General features: G+C 42.6%; 1 protein-coding gene across 4 annotated transcripts in view; it reads right to left on the bottom strand.

Annotated features, from left to right (window-relative positions):
• The window catches only part of STARD13 (StAR related lipid transfer domain containing 13), a 305,199-nt gene that overhangs the window by 4,045 nt on the left and 279,454 nt on the right, over positions 1-21,700 (bottom strand). For 3 of the 4 annotated variants that reach the window (XM_059826737.1, XM_059826755.1, XM_059826746.1), the window contains 8 exons: positions 18,067-19,445; positions 16,508-16,681; positions 13,728-13,887; positions 9,502-9,700; positions 6,101-6,308; positions 5,061-5,175; positions 4,065-4,286; positions 1,856-2,073 (listed from right to left, as the gene is read on the bottom strand). In XM_059826737.1, coding sequence (XP_059682720.1) covers positions 1,856-2,073; positions 4,065-4,286; positions 5,061-5,175; positions 6,101-6,308; positions 9,502-9,700; positions 13,728-13,887; positions 16,508-16,681; positions 18,067-19,445 — 2,675 coding nt within the window. The remainder of the gene's footprint in view (positions 1-1,855; positions 2,074-4,064; positions 4,287-5,060; positions 5,176-6,100; positions 6,309-9,501; positions 9,701-13,727; positions 13,888-16,507; positions 16,682-18,066; positions 19,446-21,700) is intronic. The other variant, XM_059826761.1, reaches the window with a different exon arrangement.

Below are 21,700 nucleotides of genomic sequence, written 5' to 3' on the forward strand. Positions count from 1 at the left end.
AGCCACGTCAGATCCCAGGCATATGAAACACCGCCCTTATCCTCTTACCATTAGAGTCTTCTCAAGGGACCCTAATCCCCTTGTTATGACTGGCAAATTCAAAAGAACCCCAAAAACAACAACCAAAAAAAACCATCTAAGTTTATCCTTTCACAGCCAAAAGTTTGATGGGGAAGGGAGAAATTGTCATCTGTTAAAATATATCAATTCATGTCCCCAGAGGTGAATTATAATTTCAGTGTTCCCTTCCCACCAATCTTAAGGTATCAAATTGACTGTGATATCGCTGGCTAACCTTGCTCTAGACTTAATAATAGAAATCAAAAGAGATAAACAACAGAATCTGACAGATCTGCCTGACGGCTGTTTTCAGCCCTTAAAAACCCACCAGGATTCAGTTTTATGATATGTATTTCAGCCCTTGGGGGTCATTCTGCCTGGGTTAGTGAAAAGAATGAGAACTCGATGGCAAGATTTTTCTTTTACTGATGTGACTGCACAGCAGGTCTTTAAAGAACATAAAACTCCATGAAACCTAATAGTGAACTAAGTGGCAAATAAGAGGACAGAATTACGGTCATCAAAACCTCCCCACCGCTCCCAGGCAATCTTCTTGGTGCTATGTGGAGGGCCAAATTTATGACTGGTTTAAGTCAATAATATTATAGAAGAAAATTAATTATAATTAATGAAAATTAAATTAAAAAAATAATTATGAAATAATTAATTTAGCCCTGTATACTGTGGGAAGGCAAAGGAAATAGAGTAATGGGAGAGCTGGTGTTTTCACATTATAAAGAACTTACAGAAAATATTTTTAAAATCTTTCCCCTAAGAGTTCCAATAATTCTTCCCTTATACTGACAATATCTGCATGTTATAATTCTCTAAGAGAATACTGAAGTCCATAGAAGGGATATACTATTCTAATTATTTTTTACAGCATTCATCTTTTTCCTTCAATCTTTGTTCCCTCTAATAGAATTCTGACTCACTGAACTATTTCCTTTGTCAAAACTGCTTAGTATTTCTCTGGCACATCATTTCAGTCAAAGAAAGCAGAGACCAAGAATGGGAATACACAAAATCATCCTGAAATAAATAACTGTAGGATTGACCCTGTAAGTGAAATATGTCAGCGGCTCCACAATAGCTCCTAGCAAGCAAAGGGCCAGGATTTCAAAGGCAGAAGGTGCATAAGAGGAATTTATTTTGTCTGTTCTGTACAGGCAGATAGACAACGGCAGAACTGGGACTGAATTTAGAATATTGATACACAGCTACACGTTTATTTGAGAGATGTCATCCCCTGGAAGACAGTCAGAATACATATCTACTCCCTCTTTCTGTTCATTTCCACACTAGGATTTTTATGGGTTAGCATTTCTCGGTCTACAAAGACTCCAACTGCAAATCTAAAATAACAACTTACATAGACACCATATAACAACCTTAGCTTAAAAGCATCACTATCTTCTCTACTAAACATTTGGCTCTTAAACATCAAACATTCCCCAGAGAACAGCAAAAGCAGTGGAAAAAACAATTGGGTTCTATTTGCACTGTTTTGACAACAAACAAAGCTAAGAGAGAACAGCAGCTATTATCAGACATCTGTTCTAAGGAAGAAATGATATTCATGGCCTCAGGAGTATGTGCTGCTCAGATTACATCAGAAAAAAAGGTCAGCATGCTCTAGGTGTACAATTTTAATTCAGTTTGAGAAATCAACACTGCTGCCCAAAAGCAGAGTTCTTGAAGCACAATTACACTGATGCAAAGGCTAAGATAAGACCAGATCTTCCTTGTATGCACTGCAGGAAGCAAAGGTACTGGAGAACTGCCCTTAGCTTACCTTAGAACGACAAAATCTCGGACGGGATGAGGAGCCATGCTGTTCAAAACATACTGGTAAACTTCTGTCTGCTTGTCCAGGCTCTCAACCACCTTCCACTGCAAGAAGTCCTCATCCCAGAGGTGACGTTCTCTCAGTACTCGGTTCAGGACAACTGATGGGGGGGCTTCCACTTCCACCGAGGCTTTCCAAAGCCTTAGGGGGTTCCCATCTCCAACCTGGAGTAAAGTAACAAAGAACATAAAACCCCATGATCTATATACATATGTTCAGCAGAGGATAACTGATGACAGAATCTTGGTATGGGTATCTGGCTTTAGCTTAGCGCATGCATATTTCCCCACTAACCATTACTATTAGTGCTATTGCTGCTGCTCTTCTGTACGTGAAAACATATGCATACTAGTCCTGGATGGCAAAATGAAGTGATACATTACTTCTGCTCTCACACCAGTATATATCTGGACCGGTTCCCATAGTGCCAGTAGAGTTGCTGTATTATTTCTGGTGTGACAGACACTTTTTCAACCCCAAGCATCCTAAGTGTAATGAAGAATATGTGTGTGTAGGAGTAAAAACAGATGAAAGGAAAGACCAAAACCCTGGGCTCAAACAAAGCTACCACCTTAGGCAATCTCATGCGCTAGCTGGGACTCAGTGTCAATTAACGCTCCTGGTTAATTGGTGGAAGAGCAGAACACATGTTGATTCAATTATTTGTCAGATACACAGATGTTTGCTCCTCAAAATAGCCACAAGGGAAGTATTGGGAAAATGCCTTTCGAAGAAGGAACACACAAACTGCTTGCTAACTCTTCCCAGCTCACGGCTCCTGTTACTTGTAACACCTCCACAGCATGCAATAAGGGGCATGGAAAGTGCTAGGCTACATAAAAGATGAATATCCTAAATTCCACACGTACAGCATTTCTGCATGGTTTTAGGGCTGTCATATTTCAGACAGCAAACAAGTTAACTCTAAGCACTGGATCTTGCAAGCCCTGCTTTTCTAACCTTTCCCTACCCTGACATCCTCACATACCAATGCTAGTGCTCCAGAAACCTCCAGCACCTCCCACAGACCCAGGACTGTGTCCCCAGAAACCCAACTCCCATTTTAAATGATTTTATGTTGTTATAATTCCTCCTCCCCAAAGCCCTCATCTCCCCCATCCTCCTGCCCTAGAGCCTCAGGGGCTCCCAATCCCCTCTGTAGTCTCACGTGCCCTTAACCCCAGACCTGTGCATGCCCCTATTCATTCCCTCCCCTCTCCCACACCCTACTCCCACCTGAGCCCTCTTACTCCCTCTCCAACCTCCTGCAGGCCCTCCCTGGAGAGGTCACTCACAGAAGCTGGCTACAAACCAGAGTAACTGTGATTTCTTTGCTCTAACAGGGGGGTTGCACTTTCCCAGATAGGGGCAATGCTGCCTCTGGGCCCTAAGACCCCCTGCCCTGTCACTGTCAAGATCTCACACTCCTCCCAGTGCCCTTCCCCTACCTTACTCATGTCACCCACCCCTATTCTACCCCTTCCTCTCGGTAGCCACTGCTGGTTTGCAGACCTCTGTTTTGCCATTGCATTTCCAGGAGTCCTGAACCCCACTGTCTACAAGGACCCTGCAGTACCCTGCTCCTGGCTGCAGTGGTCTGGCCTTCCCTGCAGAACTGATGGAGCCTGGAACAACTTCAGAAATTTTGATAAAGGTTGTAGATATTAAAAATCCACTGGAAACAAGGACAAGAGGATCAGGGATAAAACTGGCCATATGGCTGGCCTGGCTAAGAAAAGCAGCGGGCAGCCTGAAGAGGGTTTTTAAAACCTGTGATCTGACTGTGTTCTCCAAACTGCTGGCAAACAACAGGAGACAGTCAGAAACTTTGCCTGTCCCCCAGTCAAAGAGCTTACCCAGGTAATGTTACCTGTTATCAAACTCTCAGCTCCCTCTCTGGTTGCGTTGTTTGCTGTATCACTTTATCCATTTTGGAGACCTTAGTTTGCTTTGTGTGCCTTTTCCTGGAATCTCATATGTGAATTACTGTTATGTTACATTTTTTAACTGCTTTTAGTAGTCTTTTTTAAAAAAACGTGTGCCTCACCAGACAGAAGCGTATGTATTTAGCCATGCAACAAGTCAGGGTGCCCCATAGCTAGGCTGTATTTTGCTTTAGTTTCTTTACTGCTTCTTCCATGTCTCCCCAAATTACCTTTTTGTAGGCAAGTTCTGTGTTTTCTATACTGGAACACGTGACCCATCCTTTGAATTTCTCTTTTGCTTCTTTCTGGAGATTCTGCATGAGACTTTCCAGGTACATCTGATAGTTCCCTCCTTCCTCATCCACTTGTTTCCCAAGCTCGTCCAGGGTGGGAGAATGCACTTCTGCGTCGACGTAGGAGTTTCGGGACTGGGTGACCATATCGTGCGGGATCTGTGCCACAGAAGGGAGGGAAAACACACAGGGAAAACCTCCTGCTGAGAATTTCTCCTTAAGGCAATGGCTGATGGGCCATTCAGCATCCAATTGCAATGATCCTATGATCTGTAAAATGGATACCTATTCCTGTCTTTGCTTATTATGCAAGATGAGAAATCAAGGTAGTATAATGAAAGAGTTCAGGGCTCAGAATAGCACTACTCATGCAGAACTGTATTAGACTGACCAACTGTATGTCGATACACCTATGTTACTCCTCTAGCCCCCAGAAATGTTGCCTTATGCTTCTGGGGAAGAGAGATATGAGCATTATCTCTCCTCCACCTGCAGTGAAAGATGCAGGGAGACTACATCTCTCTCTGTAATTTTAACTTTACTGCATGACACACAGAAATAAAGTGTATCGACTCTTCTTTTTGAGATGAGTAAGTTTTAAATGAGGTGCTAAAAGCATTATAATAATATGAAATGTTAAACCAGCAGATTTTTATTTTAATTAGAGTAAAATTTCCTAATCCAGAAATTTGGGTTGAAAACTGCCACAGAGTAATTACCCTGCATTTTTAATATTGCGACTCTGAATGCTAGAAGGGAACAGTCATAAAGAAATGAGATAAATAAACTTTAGATGGAGCAAATTTACAAATAAGTGAGGCACCATCAATCTCTGAGCTAATACAACACAGAAAATGTAAGCACAAACATAAATACTTCAAAAGATGCTGCATTATGTGGCCATGAATAATGCCGTTTGAGTCTCTCACTCACCTCAAAAAGTTTGTTGCATTCCATTATCATGTGAGCAAGTCCCTGAGTAGCTGCCAGGTTTTCACTGAGGTCCTTCTGATCTGGCTTCCCTGTTGCATATTTTTTCTGTATTACTCTGTAATTGAATTCAGTGTCTCAGGTAAAAAGAGCTGAATCTTTTTAATATGACAGCAAACAGCAGCAGTATGTTCAGAACACCAGAGAGAAAATTCTATCTAGTTTTCATTTATCACAAAGACTGCTCAGACTGTTGGGCCTTTTTTAAAGGAAAAATGTTTACCTAAAATACTGTTGAGCCAAATGTAAAAGCAGGAAAGGTTATGCGTGTCCTACATTATGTGTTGTACATTTTGGAATGGACTTCTAACAGACATGATGTACAGTGGCTTATGTTATTACTGCCTAAAGCGCTTGCTCAGGTCCTGATTATACACATACATGACCAAGAATCTCAGTGTATTCTGAACCAGATGGGGGGAAAAAAAGTCAGAAGGGACATCAAGTTGGAACCACTAATGTTTAGCAGGGTCTATGCCCTGCTTAGCTTACGCTCACCATGCTACATGCCATCTTAGTGGGACCTGAAATATATTCAGTTTCCCAAGTGGCAGAATGTAGCCAGAAAATACAGCGTGAAAAACTACTCACTGAAAATCTACGTATTAAAAGCCTTTAAAACATGGTCAGTCTTTGACTTCAACCAGAGCAAAATCAGGCCCTTTCCCTTCACAGAACCCAACGTTACTTATGCAAAACTGACTACTGCCCCACCGAAATTTTGCATGGAAAGCAGGCACTGCATATTCACAACAGACAGCCAGAAATGCCTGCTGGGCTTGTGAAAACACCTTCTGTGCATGTACAAGTGTGCTTCTGGATCTGCAGCATGGACTTTCCCCTCTCACTGAAGCCATGCCCTGTGTAACATGTGCTGGAAAGCAGATGCTTTGGAAAATTTTATCCTGCATACCTTTAGAAACACTAAAAGCATCATTTTGTATTAAGGATATGATTATTTGTAGTGTTGAGAAGAAACTTACCTTGGTGAGCTTTCTTTCTTCACTATATTGAGATGAAAGAGAGAAGGGGCCAGACAAACAGCTATGTTCATAGGAGTCATCTGATTCTCCTCCACGGAGGTGACATCACTCAGGAAGCACAGCAGAGTCTGCAAAACCTCCCGGTTCTCATCGGACATCAGCATGATGGCTGCCTGCACCGCCTGCAGCCGCTGCTCCTTGGGGACGTCTGAGGAAAAGCCAGGGACGTTCAGGGGGATCAGTTTTAAGATCGGATAAGGAGCCAGGAACAAGCTAGGGTTAGCACAGGCATTCACACTCTGGGAATGGCTTTCTGAAGAGGCAGATGAGAGGGGATGAGGGGGCGATGACCAGCTGGTTGATGGAAAGCTGTGGTATTTGCTCCTCCATCAAGCACAGCTCGCCTAGCCAGTGTATGACATTTCTCTGCTTGTTTGAAAGGCTCTTCCCCAAGAAAGAGACTTAACTTCATTTAAAGTTTATGAAGGGAGAGTAGTACTCAGTACTCATATCTGTACTCGTACTCAGTGTACTCTCAGTACTGTACTCTGTACTCAGTGCCCCTGTACTCGGCACTGGTGAGGCCGCACCTCGAATCCTGTGTTCAGTTTTGGGCCCCTCTCTACAAGAAGGACATTGAGGTGCTGGAGCGTGTCCAGAGAAGGGCGACGAAGCTGGTGAGGGGTCTGGAGCACAAGTCTTATGAGGAGCGGCTGAGGGAACTGGGGCTGTTCAGTTTGGAGAAGAGGGAGCTGAGGGGAGACCTTATCGCTCTCTACAACTACCTGAAAGGGGGTTGCAGAGAGGTGGGTGTTGGTCTCTTCTCCCAAGTGACGAGTGACAGGACAAGAGGAAATGGCCTCAAGTTGCACCAGGGGAGGTTCAGGCTGGATATTAGGAAAAAGTTCTTTACTGAGAGAGTGGTGAAGCTTTGGAACAGGCTGCCCAGGGAGGTGGTGGAGTCACCATCACTGGAGGTGTTCAAGGAACGTGTGGACGTGGCATTGTGGGACATGGTTTAGTGGGCATGGTGGTGTTGGGTTGATGGTTGGACTTGATGATCTTATAGGTCTTTTCCAACTTTAATGATTCTGTGATCTTTAAACGGTATTTTTCAGGGTTTTTTGTCCCAGGGGAAGACAGTTCATAGAGAAGAAGACTGGTCAGCCCTTCAAGTCCTAGGTAAACATTAGGCAACTGAGAGTTTTAGGGAAATGGAGAAAGTTTCATGAACGCTATGCCATTTAGACTACTACACTAATTATGTCATCCCCAGTCCTCTGCATTACAGCAAATCAAGCCATTCTGGATATATGAAAAAGGTCCTGGATAGATGAAAATGATCTTCAGTGACCCCCAGAAAATCAGAAATCCCTTGCCAACACACTGAGAGAGGAAAAATCCTTCCTAACTTCACATTAATAATTTGTTAAACAGGATGAAGGGGAAGAAAAACTCCCAGCTACAGATTTATTTAATTGCAGACATTATGAAATACAATTGGTATCCCAGCAATTTGCAGCATTTTTCTTTCTGTGAAAGGAGTTTTGTCAGTACTGTCTAAAGCAGAAAAATATATTTGTTGTTGGTTACATGGAAAAAAGCCCACTGCTACTCATTCTTAATCCAAACATTGGTCTCCAGTGTCTACAGAGCCCATCTTTTCCTGTTCCCACCTTGGTTTAAACAGACCCGTCCTCAATGCTTTCTGAAATCCTTTAAAGTACTGGTGCAGTTCAAGAAAATCTTTCCTAGCACTTTTTTTCCTCTCCAATCAGTGTAAAGAAGAGTTTTTCAGACTTCCCACTGCAGTACCATGCAAGGTTACAGAGTCAGCCCATGCTTCTTGTTACAGCATTTTTTTGTTGGCTGGTAGCAATGTTTTGCTGTTCAGCCTTTTGGCTATTGAAAATCCTAATGCCAGGCTCCCGACTTGGAGATTGGGATTCCTACAGACCCAGTAACGCCAATGACAGTGAGATCTGCCATGTCTCTCTTCCTTTGGCAAGGGGGTAGTTTATTTGCAGTCTCTCCTATGGCAAGATAGGACATCCCCAATTTTCATCAAGCGATAGCTTAAAGGACATTTGTTTCCAAGGACATGTCGAACATGTCCTTCTAGTAGATAATCTCCTCCTTGGCCACTTCACTATGGGAACAATTGTGATTGCCATTTTATTAACACCAATGTTGCTTTTCTGAACAAGCTCGCTGATGTGTGCATAGGCAGACAAGACCTTCAACTTGTGAGCAGGAAAGAAGAGGGGGAAATGATGGTCTAGAGCTAGGCACCAACTGTTTCATTTCCCCTGTGTCCCAAAACATCATGTATGACCAAATCTACTGTGCTGTCTCTTATGTGCAGGATCACAGCATTTTTCTACCAGCTACAGACACTGTGATGTTAAACACATTAGTGACTATGTGCCACAGACAGATTTTTACAGTAAAGGGAGGCACAGAAGTAACTTAGATTCTTTAGCACTGGGATTATACAGTATTTAAAAATGGCTTTCTATTGTTTTGGCAGATGAAATGTCTGCAAGTGAAAAGACTAGACACACTTCTCTTTAGTGCTTCCAATTATTTGGCTGGGTACGCTTTTCTGTATCTGCCAGAGCACCAGCTGACTGGCCTTCATAATGGACATTGTCAGGAAAAAACTCTAAGTCCTCTGGCTTTTCAGTGTTTTCGTCATTGTTTGTTTTTCCCTCAGTCTGGAGAAAAGATACATGGTAATTTCCTGATTTACAGGGATTTTCATCATTCTGATGCATTTGAGTCTCAGATTTTGCTGAAGATTGCTTATACTGAAATGAAAAGAAGAAATCCTCTGTTTTTTTTCTTTCTCTATGAGATCTTTACACAGAAGCTGAGGATGTAAATGAAGGCAGCTTGTTGCTTGCAGGTACATTTTATTGACTATAATGAAAAGGCAAATAATCAAAAGTCACAGCAAAGAAAGGGACTGCACAGGCTCATGTTCTCATGGTCAAATACCACTTCTCCATGCCCAGAAGACTCACTTGTATTGAGATGTCTACATTAAATGGGACCACAGTTTAAAGAAATCTGACAAAAACATGAGTCTTCACACTTTTTATGTCCATGAAGCCTGTCCTTCTGGCTTCTTTCCGATTGTGAGGCTGATATTTTCAAAGCTTCTCAAGATTTGAACACTGTCTTTCCATTAAATTTGCTAGTATGCTGACACTGAAACCTTTAGGAAGTTCTAAAAAAATCTCTCAGTGAGAGATTTTGAGGGCAGAGGGGTTCTTTTATACATCTCAAAGGTTGAGCAGAAAGAATCCCGCTCAGTGTTAACATACAAAAATTATTTACAATATATTATTATCTAATATTATATAATTGTTTATAATAATGAAAATATTGCAACTTACATTGGTAGATGTGTAGAAAAGTCTCTCCTAGCTTACTTGTGAGGAGAGGTTCTGGCAAGTCCCTGAAAAATTGCTTTACCATGTCTGCCACATCATATGCCGACTGGTCTTCATAGCTGACGTTTTCTGGAGAGCTCTCATTCATCTGACGTAGGGCCTGGATTCGGGATTTCACTCCAGATTTTCGAAACAGACCCACCTAAAAAAGCACCATGTTGAATTGAGTTAAAAAAAATATTACATAAAGAATAAATATATAAAAAAATCTATTACAGGGGACTTAAATCATGATCAAAGCTTGGGTTGCTTATTTTAGTCTAGGCAAGAACATGAGAAACATGTGCAAATGGGATAGTCATGACTTGCCCACAGCCTTGTAGGCAAGTACGTGCTCTCAGGACAGGACTGTAAGAGTTAATAACGCTGCTGCTCTGTATCCCATCCTAGAGGGAGAGTTCAGAGTGCATGTGGTTTCCCTGCTGCCTGAAGAGTTTAAGCAAGATGCTCAGCTGATATAAATCAGCAGTGGCTTGCTTGGCTTGGGTGACTGTCTGTTGATTTACTCCAGCTGAGAATCTGGTTCCTCATGTTTATTTGGGTATATATTTTGAAGACTAACAAGAAAATATTATGCTCAGCTAAGTAATAAATGCTGTGGCAGAAGATTAGTACATCCTGGTAGAGCTTTAGAATCAAGACCAAATCTATTTTTTCCCCTTCCAGCTCTCTGCTTCCAACAGTTCCCCCAAATCCCACCGAAAACTCCAGTTCAAAAGCGGGGGCCACAGAGGGATTACTTGTGCAGTGTCACTAAGATACATTTTTATCCTGTCTGCTTTCTATTCTGAAGGAAGCGGTAATTCTTCAATTAATGCCTTCATGGCAGTGCTGCCCTTTTACGTCCTTCTTGACAGTGGAATTCCCCTGGGGCGAATTCCTGAGCCTCAACCACACTATTTATTCCCAAGTGAGTTTACAGTGTTTCATTTGCGAAGTGTTAGCGCTGTTTTCCTTCAGTTTTGCAGGGGAAAAGGTGAAATAGTGAGAAAGACCTATGAAAAAGCTGTATTTCAGGTTTGGAGTTATAGAATTCTGTTCCTCCATGCCCGCTGTCTCGCTGGTGGTCTGTTCAGTTTTCTGCATGGCATGGTCCACTAACAAAAATGTGTAGAGACAAGGAAATAATGGCCTTCCTCCCCTCACTTCTGCCAGGATAGAGTTCACCTAGGTCCCTCCTCTCCCTAGAACACTTACCATGCTCAGGAACACGGTATTTAGGACTTTTGTTAACTCGCGTATTAATGACACTAATATTATGCAACTCTTTGAGGGGATATATTTATTTATATGGAGATGAACTGCTACACTGCTGGCTGTGAGCAGCTCTTCTGCTATGTCTTCTTATTGATGAATTTAGCATTGCTCATGTGCTATATTTATGTGTAGGAAGTAGAGAAGTGGAGTGTGCTCTGTGTACATCCCAGTGCACTGTATTTCTGTTCACAGGTGAAGTTCTGCTCTTCGTTCTGACAAGAGAATACAAGAAAGAGCATCTGGCTTTTTTAATCTGGTTTTCCCTTTCCCTTTCTCTTCTTCTTTTTAAATCGCTTTTCCTCTTAGAAATGTGTGCTGAAGATGCAGAAGGACCCATGCTAATTCTATCCCAAAAATACACTTTTGGCCTGCGGTAGAAAAATGTGAAAGCGGAGGCTCAGTTCTCTGCTTTTGATGGAACGTGTCCTTGGTGGTATAAAGAACCTTTAAAAACTTCCAGCTAAGTCTGATTTGAGAGGTCAGATGTCAAATCTCACCTGCGCAATCTCCTGCTGCACATGACTGCTACTCTTGATCTTTGTTTTTGTTTAATGATATTTATCCTATTTCCCTTTTTCTTGGAAAAAATCATAATTAATTAAAAGAGGACAGTTCTTCACTTGATAGAAAAAGACGTTTTTGGCTCTGTTCTGCAATATTACAGGCTTATTCTGTAAATAAAATGGGACTATAAATCCAGTGATTTATCAGAGGTTAGTCTGGCCCAATCTCTTTATTATCCTCATTCTGTGGATCATCTGCCGTGCAAGTAGCCATATGATGCATGACAGAAATAAAGATGCAGTTGACAAAGGCGAAGGAGTTTCTATTTATTTCACAAGTTGAAACTGAATAATATATCCTACAAATAATGGTGAGGCTCCTCATACCATCTTAGACATTTCAGTGCCAGGAGGCAGACCTTAAGATGATTTAGAGCAACCTCTACTTCACCAACTGCATGCAGTAGAAGCTCTGATGCCTGTTCGGGACTCTAGACTGCCTTCTGCAGAGCACAGAAGAGACACATAAGCAAGATGCCGGGGGAGACTGGAGGCTGCTCAGACCTCTGGCCGGGCATTAGGAAACTTTGAATTAAGTGGGAACAAACGGAGTGACTGTAAAGCAGAAAAGCTGAATTGCCGAGAGGGTTTTGGCTTAGAAAGGTTTTTGGTGGAAAGATATTTTAAATGGTCCCGATCTGTACTCCTCCTCCTTCATTTTCTATTCAATATTTTCCCAATTCCACTCTGAGTGGAAACTCAAGCTGAGTTTAAATGGCCCTTCACATAGCTCTGATGCTTCCCAGCAACTAAACACTCCCTCTCGGAGCAGATATTTGTCTGAGAATGCCCATGGACACTCCTTTTGACCACCTCAAATCTCTCAAGAGCTTTTTCTTTCTCGTTGGTTTTACCCTCCCTTTTACTTTCTCCCCGATTTATCCCCCCTCTCTTTTCTCTTTCTTCCTATGGCTCTGCCACTTAGCTGACAAGCCCATCCCTATCCCCACATCTCCTGTTCCTCATACCTGGGCAAGTGTCTCCTCCTCCAATCCCATCGCTGATTGCAGGCTTGCTGCATCACTTGTCTTCTTACACTGGGTTTCCCCACTCAGTACACAAGCCCAGCTTACCCCAGCGATAACCAGGCATGTTCGCTACCGAGTGTATTGCTCCTAGTTGTCTCTATGCCTCTTCCCCTTCCATCCCCTATTAATACATTTCCAACAGGCTATTCCTCCCACCCCTCAACTCCCGTACGACATATAGTAGGGAGAACTCATCTCACCTCACTTTTGACACCCAGGAGTTAGATGTCAAGGTCTGCCCACTACAGGATCTCTGTACAGTCAATAGAGAGAAAGTACAGGAAGGGCCTGAGTCTCCCCACTGGCTGTAAAAGGAAACAGCTGTGATTCACAGCTAGGCATTTAATTTTTAGACTTCCATTTTGGGGAAGATGACTGTCACCAAACAAAACAACCTGAACAGCAACCAGAATGGTGATCAGAAAATGGAAAGATTCAGAACTGACCCTTTTTGTGTTTTCAGAGCTAGGAAAGCAGCAAAGTCTGCAGAGTAAAATGCTGGTTGCTCCTTTTGAACTTACAACTATCTAAAAGCACTTACGGAAGAGGTCATATGACATGAGGTCAGTAATAGCAGAGGACTGAACTCAATCAGCCAGGGTGTTTCTCCTAGTCCTATGTTCATAAAGATACATATCCTCATCCTTAGGGGAAGAACAGTAAAAATATGATTGGTATGTCCCTGCTTTGTAGCTAAAAGGAATCAAAAAGTCTGAAATACTTTGAGCATGAGGGTCTCCCAGCTGGCTTGTTGCAGCTAAGAACACTATAAAAGGAAACGTACCATAATGGCTTTGGCATTGAACCCCTGCTGACCTAACTCTATCTGGATATATCTGACTCTGTCAACAGAATACTTTGAATATTTTGCTGAGTTTGCTCTCTGTTCTTGGACTTTTCTTTCTTTGCTAAGTAAATAAAACCTTTTGTACCATTTCTTGTGAAATGGTGAATGCAGTTAACCCTCAGTGGCAACAGTCAAGCATAAGCAGTGCAGATATGGGTAGAAGCTGGGCGTCCTGAGCTCTGATTCAATAGACACAAAGATCGCAGGTCACTCCCTGAGGTAGGCTATCATATACAAATCAGCAGGACTGTTATAGCTACAAGAATTTAACAGATATTAGCTGGATACAAATCTCAAAATGGCAAACCATTAGTATTGGTGCCAGGTACCAAATCACCAGAGGAGATCTGGGCCCAACATGAGATATAAAAATCTTCAAATAATTCTGGCACTAAGTGCAGAAAGGTTCACCGTTGCTTGCTTAGGGTGGCTTTTCAGAAAATGTCAACCAAGACCCTGGAGTAAAGATCATACCTGATCTAGACAGTTGCTCCGTAAGTAGTGTAGTGCTTGCTGTATGCTCTGGGGAAGAGGCTGTCCTGTTCTCTGGACGTGAACTATCAGAGGCACACCAAAGACACTCTTGTCCTTGTAGTCAGGGACTTTCATCCTCTTCATGAACTTTGGCACAGACCTGAAAATTAACATGAGCAGCCTGCATGTAAATATTAGAGTATTTACACAGTCTCTCAAGTAACACTGCTGGCAGAAACTGGTAACTGGGGCCATGTCCTTTTTTATAAAGATGGTGAAATAATGTTTAATGCATAATACACGGACACTTTACAATCTGTATAACTGATGGATTTCTTGACAACTTTTATAAGTAGATGGCCTCTGGCTCTAAGATATGGCATAACAATCTGTTCTAGAAAAAAACTTTTACTATGCAGTTGTCATCCAGCTGAAGACAACATGGTTTAAAGCATGCATTAGGGACTCAAAGGAATGGCACAGCAAAGCATAGTGGAGAGGGTATCTGAAAGAAAAAGAGGTTCAGTCCTCTAACATGCTGAATGATTTTTATCCTACTAGTTACGTGATTTAGCATTTCTATTGACTAACAATTTACAGTAATAAGTGATGGCGGGAAATCCCTATGTGCCAGATTCATCCCTGGTGTTATATGATTTATTCTAGTTGAGTAATGTAAGTGAAGCTGATGAGCTTGCTTTCTTCCAAAAATGATGGTGAAAATAAGAACAAACCGGATTCCCTTTGTGGGAGTCATGACTGCAGTGGAATTAAAAAAAAAAAAAAAAAAGAAGGATGAATATGACCTGAATGTGACAAAGATTTTTCTCATCTGTGTGGGAAGGAGATAAAGCTTGGATTATATGACCTACTGAAGGACTACAGTATATAACTTTACAGCTATTTAGAGTCACAGAATCACAGAATCACAGAATCACTATGGTTGGAAAAGACCTGTAAGATCATCAAGTCCAACCATCAACTAACACCACCATGCCCACTAAACCATGTCCCACAATGCCACGTCCACACGTTCCTTGAACACCTCCAGGGATGGTGACTCCACCACTTCCCTGGGCAGTTTATTCCAGTGTCTCACCACTCTCTCAGTAAATAAATTTTTCCTAATATCCAGCCTAAACCTCCCCTGGTGCAACTTGAGGCCATTTCTTCTTGTCCTGTCACTAGTCACTTGGGAGAAGAGACCAACACCCACCTCTCTGCAACCCCCTTTCATGTAATTGTAGAGAGCGATGAGGTCTCCCCTCAGCCTCCTCTTCTCCAGACTGAACAACCCCAGTTCCCTCAGCCGCTCCTCATAAGACTTGTGTTCCAGACCCCTCACCAGCTTCATTGCCCTCCTCTGGACACGCTCCAGCACCTCAATGTCCTTCTTGTAGTGAGGGGCCCAAAACTGACCACAGGATTCGAGGTGCAAGAATCCCACTCTTATAAATCCTTAGAGACTGATTATACAAACTGAAGAAATATTTGCTAGGAGGGAAATCCTCTGTACAAACAGCAGGATCTAGAATTTGCTGTATTCTAATCTGCTTATTTGGAGTTGGTTAAGGTGAGACGCATTTCAGTACAGACATTGTCAGCTAGCCACAGGAAGCTGCACCAAAGGAGAACAAAGATCTGGGTGTTCATCTTATTGAATTTTAGCTCTCTAACGGACATTTAGAAAGAGTTAACAGTCCAGACTGCCTCTATTCAAACTGTGGAGCAAGGCATCTCTGGAGGGTAACCCAAACCCTGAGTCTTGGATAGAATGAGCTGCCTTTGGAGTTGCCTGTCTTTTTCCACTGACCACAGACAGCCGACCTGACTTGCTCAGATTAGATTTACAGCTTTTTGGACTGGCTGATGTCAGTGAGGTGAATCTCACATGTAGTCCCTTGTATCTGTTTTTCCATTTCTAAAGGGAAACCTGTCTTATCTAGCTCACAGCTGAATTTAGTGGGATTTTGGTGAAGTGGGATTAGTGGGATTTTGGTGAACATGGAAATTGCAGTGTAAGTGTCAAGTCATATTATTTTTGCACTCAGTGTCTCTGTGTATTAGGGAAAGTTTCTGTTATCCTTTTGATTATTTCTCAGATACTTACAATCTCTTAGCTATGCCCATTTCCATTCCAGTATACTTCAGTCTGTGTGGCCCATCAGGGTTCGTATACTATTAAATATGCAGATTTCTGTAGCTAGTTGCTACAGAAGGAGCCACATTGCCAGCATTCATGTCCATCTGCCCTTCACTCCACTCTCTGAGTGACCAGGTAGCTGTTACAGCTGCTACGGCTGCAAGCTCCCTCTAACGCAAGTCCAAGCCTAGGCTAAAGCTTACATCTTCTGATCTGCAGAGAAAAGTCCTGCAACTGTTTAAAGCACAAGCAAACCAATATCGAATACATAAAGTACCATCGGCAGCTGTTTCTTTTTGAATCACAAAACGAATTCTGGGGAAGACTTACTGTAAACAATTCCTACTTTTAATCACTCTCTCCTACTCCTGTTTATTTTTCTGGAACTGGAGTGTTGTTAGAGAGGCTAGGGTTGTCTCTCTGTTAGAGCACAGGAATGAAGTCAGATCTCCAGTTTCTATTTCTGACTTTGCCACTGAGTCACTAGGCAGCAATGGATTAAAGGGGACAGTTTAAAATTCTACAGCTGAAGTCAGTTGTTCCTCATAATTGCATTTACTGAATTTACTATCAGAATAACAGAATTAGGAGAATTTCTTGTAAAAATATCTCTCTTCCAGTTATCGATGGTACTCACCAGGTCCAGCCATGTTTGTTTGACATGGAGTATTTTTCCATGATGGCAGTGAGACGAAGCAGAGAGAATTTTTGCAGTAGATTCAGCTGGGCTGCTGACTGATTGCTGATGTGAAGTGATGCAATGGAGTGGCTCAGGCGATGAGAGATTTGGAAACTATGCCATCGTAATCGCCTTTAGCAAAGGAAACAACAGAAAAATCAGACAACTGCTTTAACTGGGCAAAAAAGATAGCAAAAAAGATAGTGCTGGGCAATATACAAAACATACATAAACATACACAAACATGCACACACACTTTATGGCTCGTGGTGTGTCAACTGAAAGAAAATGTACCTTGGAGGCAAATAAAACAATTTGCTCAATCTCTTCAATTTTGGAAATGCCCAAGCTTTGTTTTTTTTAATGTTAGATTCACAAGTGGGTGTGGGTCCCGTCCATGTACTCAGGGAAGCAGTGCTGCCTGCTATGCCCTTTAGCCCACACATTTCCAACTGTATGTGGGAGATCCAGATTCAAATGTTCTCTCCCTGACTCAGACTGGGATTTGATGCCTGGTCCCTCACCTCCCAGGGGACCGGCCTGACCACCAAGGTATTTGGAGATGAGGTTCTCCAAATATCTCTATTATTAAATACTGAAGGTTTTTTTTCAGAAGGGATTGAACCCTGCGTCTCCTTGGCAAGAGCTGTAACCACCAAGCTATTGAGCCACTCACGTCTTCTCTTTACTCCAATGCACTTTCTCTATATACTGGATACATAGGAAAAAACCTCATTTCAGTTTCTTGTTTTGCTAAACATGAGCTCTGGCTCAAATCCTAAAAACTTTGGCACAGCTCATTTACTCAGTAGTTTCCTTGAGTTCACTTGCTTGTGATGGTGGTGAGCAAGCACGGGCAGCAGTAAATCATGGCATGGAGGAATCCTTTGTGAGGACGTGACAAGACTGATGGCAGATCAGAAGATACAAGGTATTTTCTCACTGCTTTTGCGTGTAAAAGCCACCCTTGGCTCAACAGGAACTCATCCTTCTGGCTTAAAACAGGTTTGCAAACTATTAACAAAATCCCGCTTTTAACTTTTATTAAGAAGTTAATTGTATACCATCATTTCATCCCGTCACGTAAGGGACTGAGGCAGGGTAGGGAAATTCTCTTTGAGCACAAAGGGACACATTTTTAAAGCAGACCAGTGCATTAAAAAAGTGCACAAGGCTACTGATGCATAAATACTGGGGTGCATAACTTAGAAGACAAATTGAAAATGCATCCCACGACATATACAGGGTCCTACTAGGTAATCAATGGATCAAGAGAGAAAAAAAAGCCTTAGTTTGCTCTATTAAACCAATTCTCCATTGATTCCACGTAAGAATTTCCATAGCAGGATGTCCCTTCTCCCAAAGTCCCACCCTTCCCTAGGAAGTCCCCATCCCCATACAGGATGAGTGCAACTGTAATGGCACCCTGCACCTTCTGACTCCCAGGCTGAGAGCCTCTGCTTCATTATATCGTATTTCACGGTCTATGGATTTGTGTACAAAATTTTGCTACCTACCTGCTTGGCCTTGTGAGCGATGCTCCCACCCCAGAGTCTCTCCTGTCCCTAACACCGGTGGCTTCGGATTCATTCAGGGATGTTCCATCTCTGTCCATGTCACTCGGTGTGGTCCGGCCATCAGAGACAGAGTTTCCTTCAAAATCAAGAGTGATCTGTGTGGGCGACTGGAAAGGCAATGACGGACATTCCCTGACTGACACATCATCAACTGGCAGACCTGGCAACACATTCTTTGACCAGCCATCTACCACCTCCTGGAGTCCATTGACGTGTTGCAAAATGTCATCTAAATGAGGAAAAAGGACATCTTTCTCTAAGTCCAGGAGGTCCCCGGTACTAGCATACAAGTGGGAACCTGGCACATTGTCATAAATACTAATTCTGCTCTCTTTAGGACAGCAAGCCATCAATCCGGACTCTTTTGGAGTAGAGCAGTTCTGCTTTCCCAAAGAGATGCTGCCTGTCCTCCAGTTTACACTGTTACTGCTGTCTGTAGGAGACAGGCTTTCAATAGAAAGTGCCTTTGGGAAGGTCCCCGGCTTGTGATCCTTGGGAATATGCACAACCAAGTTCTCTTGGGAATGAAATTCATTTTTGTGGTTTTGGTCCACCACTTGCCGTAAGGCCGTTCCTGCCAGAACATCTAGGTCCTCCAGGTACATCCCACCTCTCTTGTTTGCTTCATGGCATTTGCGTTCCTTCAAACACGGTGTGCTCACCCCACTGCTGCTGTTTTCGGACTGACTGCTGTCACTGCTGGATTTGACGGAAAAGGAAGGTCCTCTTTTGACTGAATCTTGTCCTAAGTTTTGGAGATCACCGTTGACTATCTGTACACAGTGCATGTCTTTCAAGGACTTCGGCTCATACTGGAGAACAGGTCCACTTATTTCTAAAGGACCCGTTCTTCCCGAGCCTTTTAGTTTTCCATGCACACCTTTTGCTTTTAGTGTCTCCATGCGTTTTAGAAAGGTTTTTGCTTTGGTTCGTGTTGGTTTCTCATTCTTCAGGTTGTCCTTGGGGAACAGGGCAGTGTTTATCACAGTGGAGTCTTGCAGCAGTGTGCTTTCTACATCATTCTGGCCAGAGCAGTCGCAGGTCTCCCTGGCAGTGCTGCTGATGCCAGATTGACTCCTGTTGTCACTTCCCCCACTGCTCTCGCTGTGAATAGATGAGACCTCAGGTTCACTCAGATCTGTAAGGACGCTCTCGCTACTTGTTGTATTTTTCATTTTAATGTCCCCAGAAGATCCATGTCTGTCTGATCGGTGAAGCAAAGCATCAATGTCGTCCACCCGAGACCATCGTCTGCTGGTTCTTTGGAAAGTCCATTTATTACTGATAGCACACAGGTCTTCTTCATCTGAATCTTCACTCTGGAAAACAGCAAGTGGCACATGTTAAAAGAAGGTGCTTTTACTCGTTATTTGAATTAATGTGAGTGTGCTCCATGTGAGCAACAGGTGGTAAAGTCTCCCTGAACCTAGTTTATGAAAGATTGGTCATCAGTCCTTTCATAACAGCCTCTTTCATTTAATTGTAAAGACTGCAGCGAGCATCTTAACAAGTAAGGAATAAAAGCCTACTCTATCTTAGGCAGCTCATGAGTCCCATCAATGCTTCTTGGCTTATGTGGGGTGGATTGCCTGTGCACTGAACTATGTAGGACTGATGCCCATAGTGACTGTTTAGGAAAAAAAAGGGTTTTGAAAGGTCCAAGTAGAGGGATCCTGACTTGCAGGGATGGTGTTAAGATACACATGGTAAAGACTGGGAAGTAGCTGGGTACTACAGCTACGTGAGCCGTTTAAGAAACCAAGACAGCAAATATCTGGTTCTGCACTTAGTTTTGCAGGAGGACTAAGTAAACATCTATAAACTTCACAGACCAGGTACATCTAAGAAGATTTATGTTTCAGGAACATGACTACAGATAAATAGCCACGATGCTTAAAATAACAGTAAAAACCCAATATTTGGAGGTATCACTTAGGGTGGGTCTGAGTGCAGGCAAAGGAAGGCAGTGAAGGCAGCCGTGGAGGTGTGGGGAGGAGGAGCAGCCAGGAGGCTCAATCCTGGATGGGGCAGCATCTGCAGTTGAGGTGAGCTTTCCTATAGTGGCAACTACTATCTTCATTGCCTTTGCCATCAGAGGCACCCCTAACTTGACAACCTCCAGCCTGCCCCAGTGTCTCTGGCTTCCCCTGACCTCTCCCAAGGCAGCAGCAGCCCCACAGCCCTTCCTGGTCTCATCCCTCAGCCTGGGACACACAGAGTTGTGCTTGTGTTTAGGCAGCTCCAGGAGCTACTCTGCAATGCTGACAACATGCACCTTGAAAAAAATTCTCATCTGTTTGCTCAAACAAAAAAGATACATCTTCAGCATGAAGTGTGCAGTCAGTGTCGAACTCGCTATTCTCTAAGGATGCGAAGCCCACAGTTGCTAATGAGTATCCTTCCCTTGACTTTGAACTGGGTTTATACTGCGTTATTCTTGTACATTTGTTTTAAAGCAGAACAAACTAACTTCACCTACATGACATCCAAACAGCTCTTCACATTCTTGGAAGCAGTATGAAGGCAGTAAAATATGACAGGCTGTCAGACTAAAATGAGGTGCTAAACCAGAAAGACTATTTTGGGACTGGAAAAATTCTCATTTTAAGTGTCTATTATTAGAAGTACTTTTCTATGAAGTTTTGATGGTAAAGTTATCTCCCATCTCTGACTAGCTCTCTGCTGGCCTGTCTAATTGAAAAACATAAAACAAATTTTACCAGCACCCCCAAAATCTTAAATAATGCGAAACCTCAGAAGATGGAGATTGGAATCGGTAGTGTGCCAGGTCTCACTAATGCCATAAGCTTTTGCCAGTTTATCACTTCATGTCGGCCAGATGTTGTAGATAGTGTCCAAACCATAAAATAAAATATAGCTATGAAATTTTGGGTTTAGTCATTCCTCTTTTATCTGTTAACAATGAGGTGTGCAGTGCTCCTGCAGCTGATGTTAGTTCACAGGAATGAATGGACATCTTTTAGTTCTGCTGCTAGCTAGAGAGAAAAATTAAGCAGCTAGTGAAGTGGCAGGAAAGGGGCTAGAAAAGGCTAATACTGCTTTGGTCATTTTGTCTGCAGGGAAGAAATGGCATATCAGACAGCTGTACCTTCATTTTAGCTCGCAGTTGGCTGTAGGCATATACAGAGCATAGGACTGCACAGACTCAGGCACTTAAAAATCCATCTATTGTGGTCTTAGTAGTGCCACAAAGTGGATACTTTAAAAACCGCAAGGGTATGTACTTTTAAATATTTAGTAGTGGTAATTATATCTACAAAGCATACCACTGTTGAAGTGTTGATGACACCAGCCAATAGGATAAAAATGTATTTTTTTTATTTGCTGTACAACCCAATATGCCAAAGGGACCTTAAAGAAGATTCTTGGCTGACACAAATTCCTGTAGCTGCACTGACGTTACTGTATGAACTGACAGGATTTAGCCTGTATTTTCTACAAGCTGGAATTGATTAAAGTAGCCAAAGTGGTAGAGACATTGTGAAAAACACCAAGAGGAGAGCACAGAGTAAGAGACAGAAATAAACATAAATTCAGTGGTGAATATACTTTG

The sequence above is a fragment of the Gavia stellata genome, chromosome 1, assembly GCF_030936135.1.
Source record: "Gavia stellata isolate bGavSte3 chromosome 1, bGavSte3.hap2, whole genome shotgun sequence".
Classification (NCBI taxonomy): domain Eukaryota; kingdom Metazoa; phylum Chordata; class Aves; order Gaviiformes; family Gaviidae; genus Gavia; species Gavia stellata.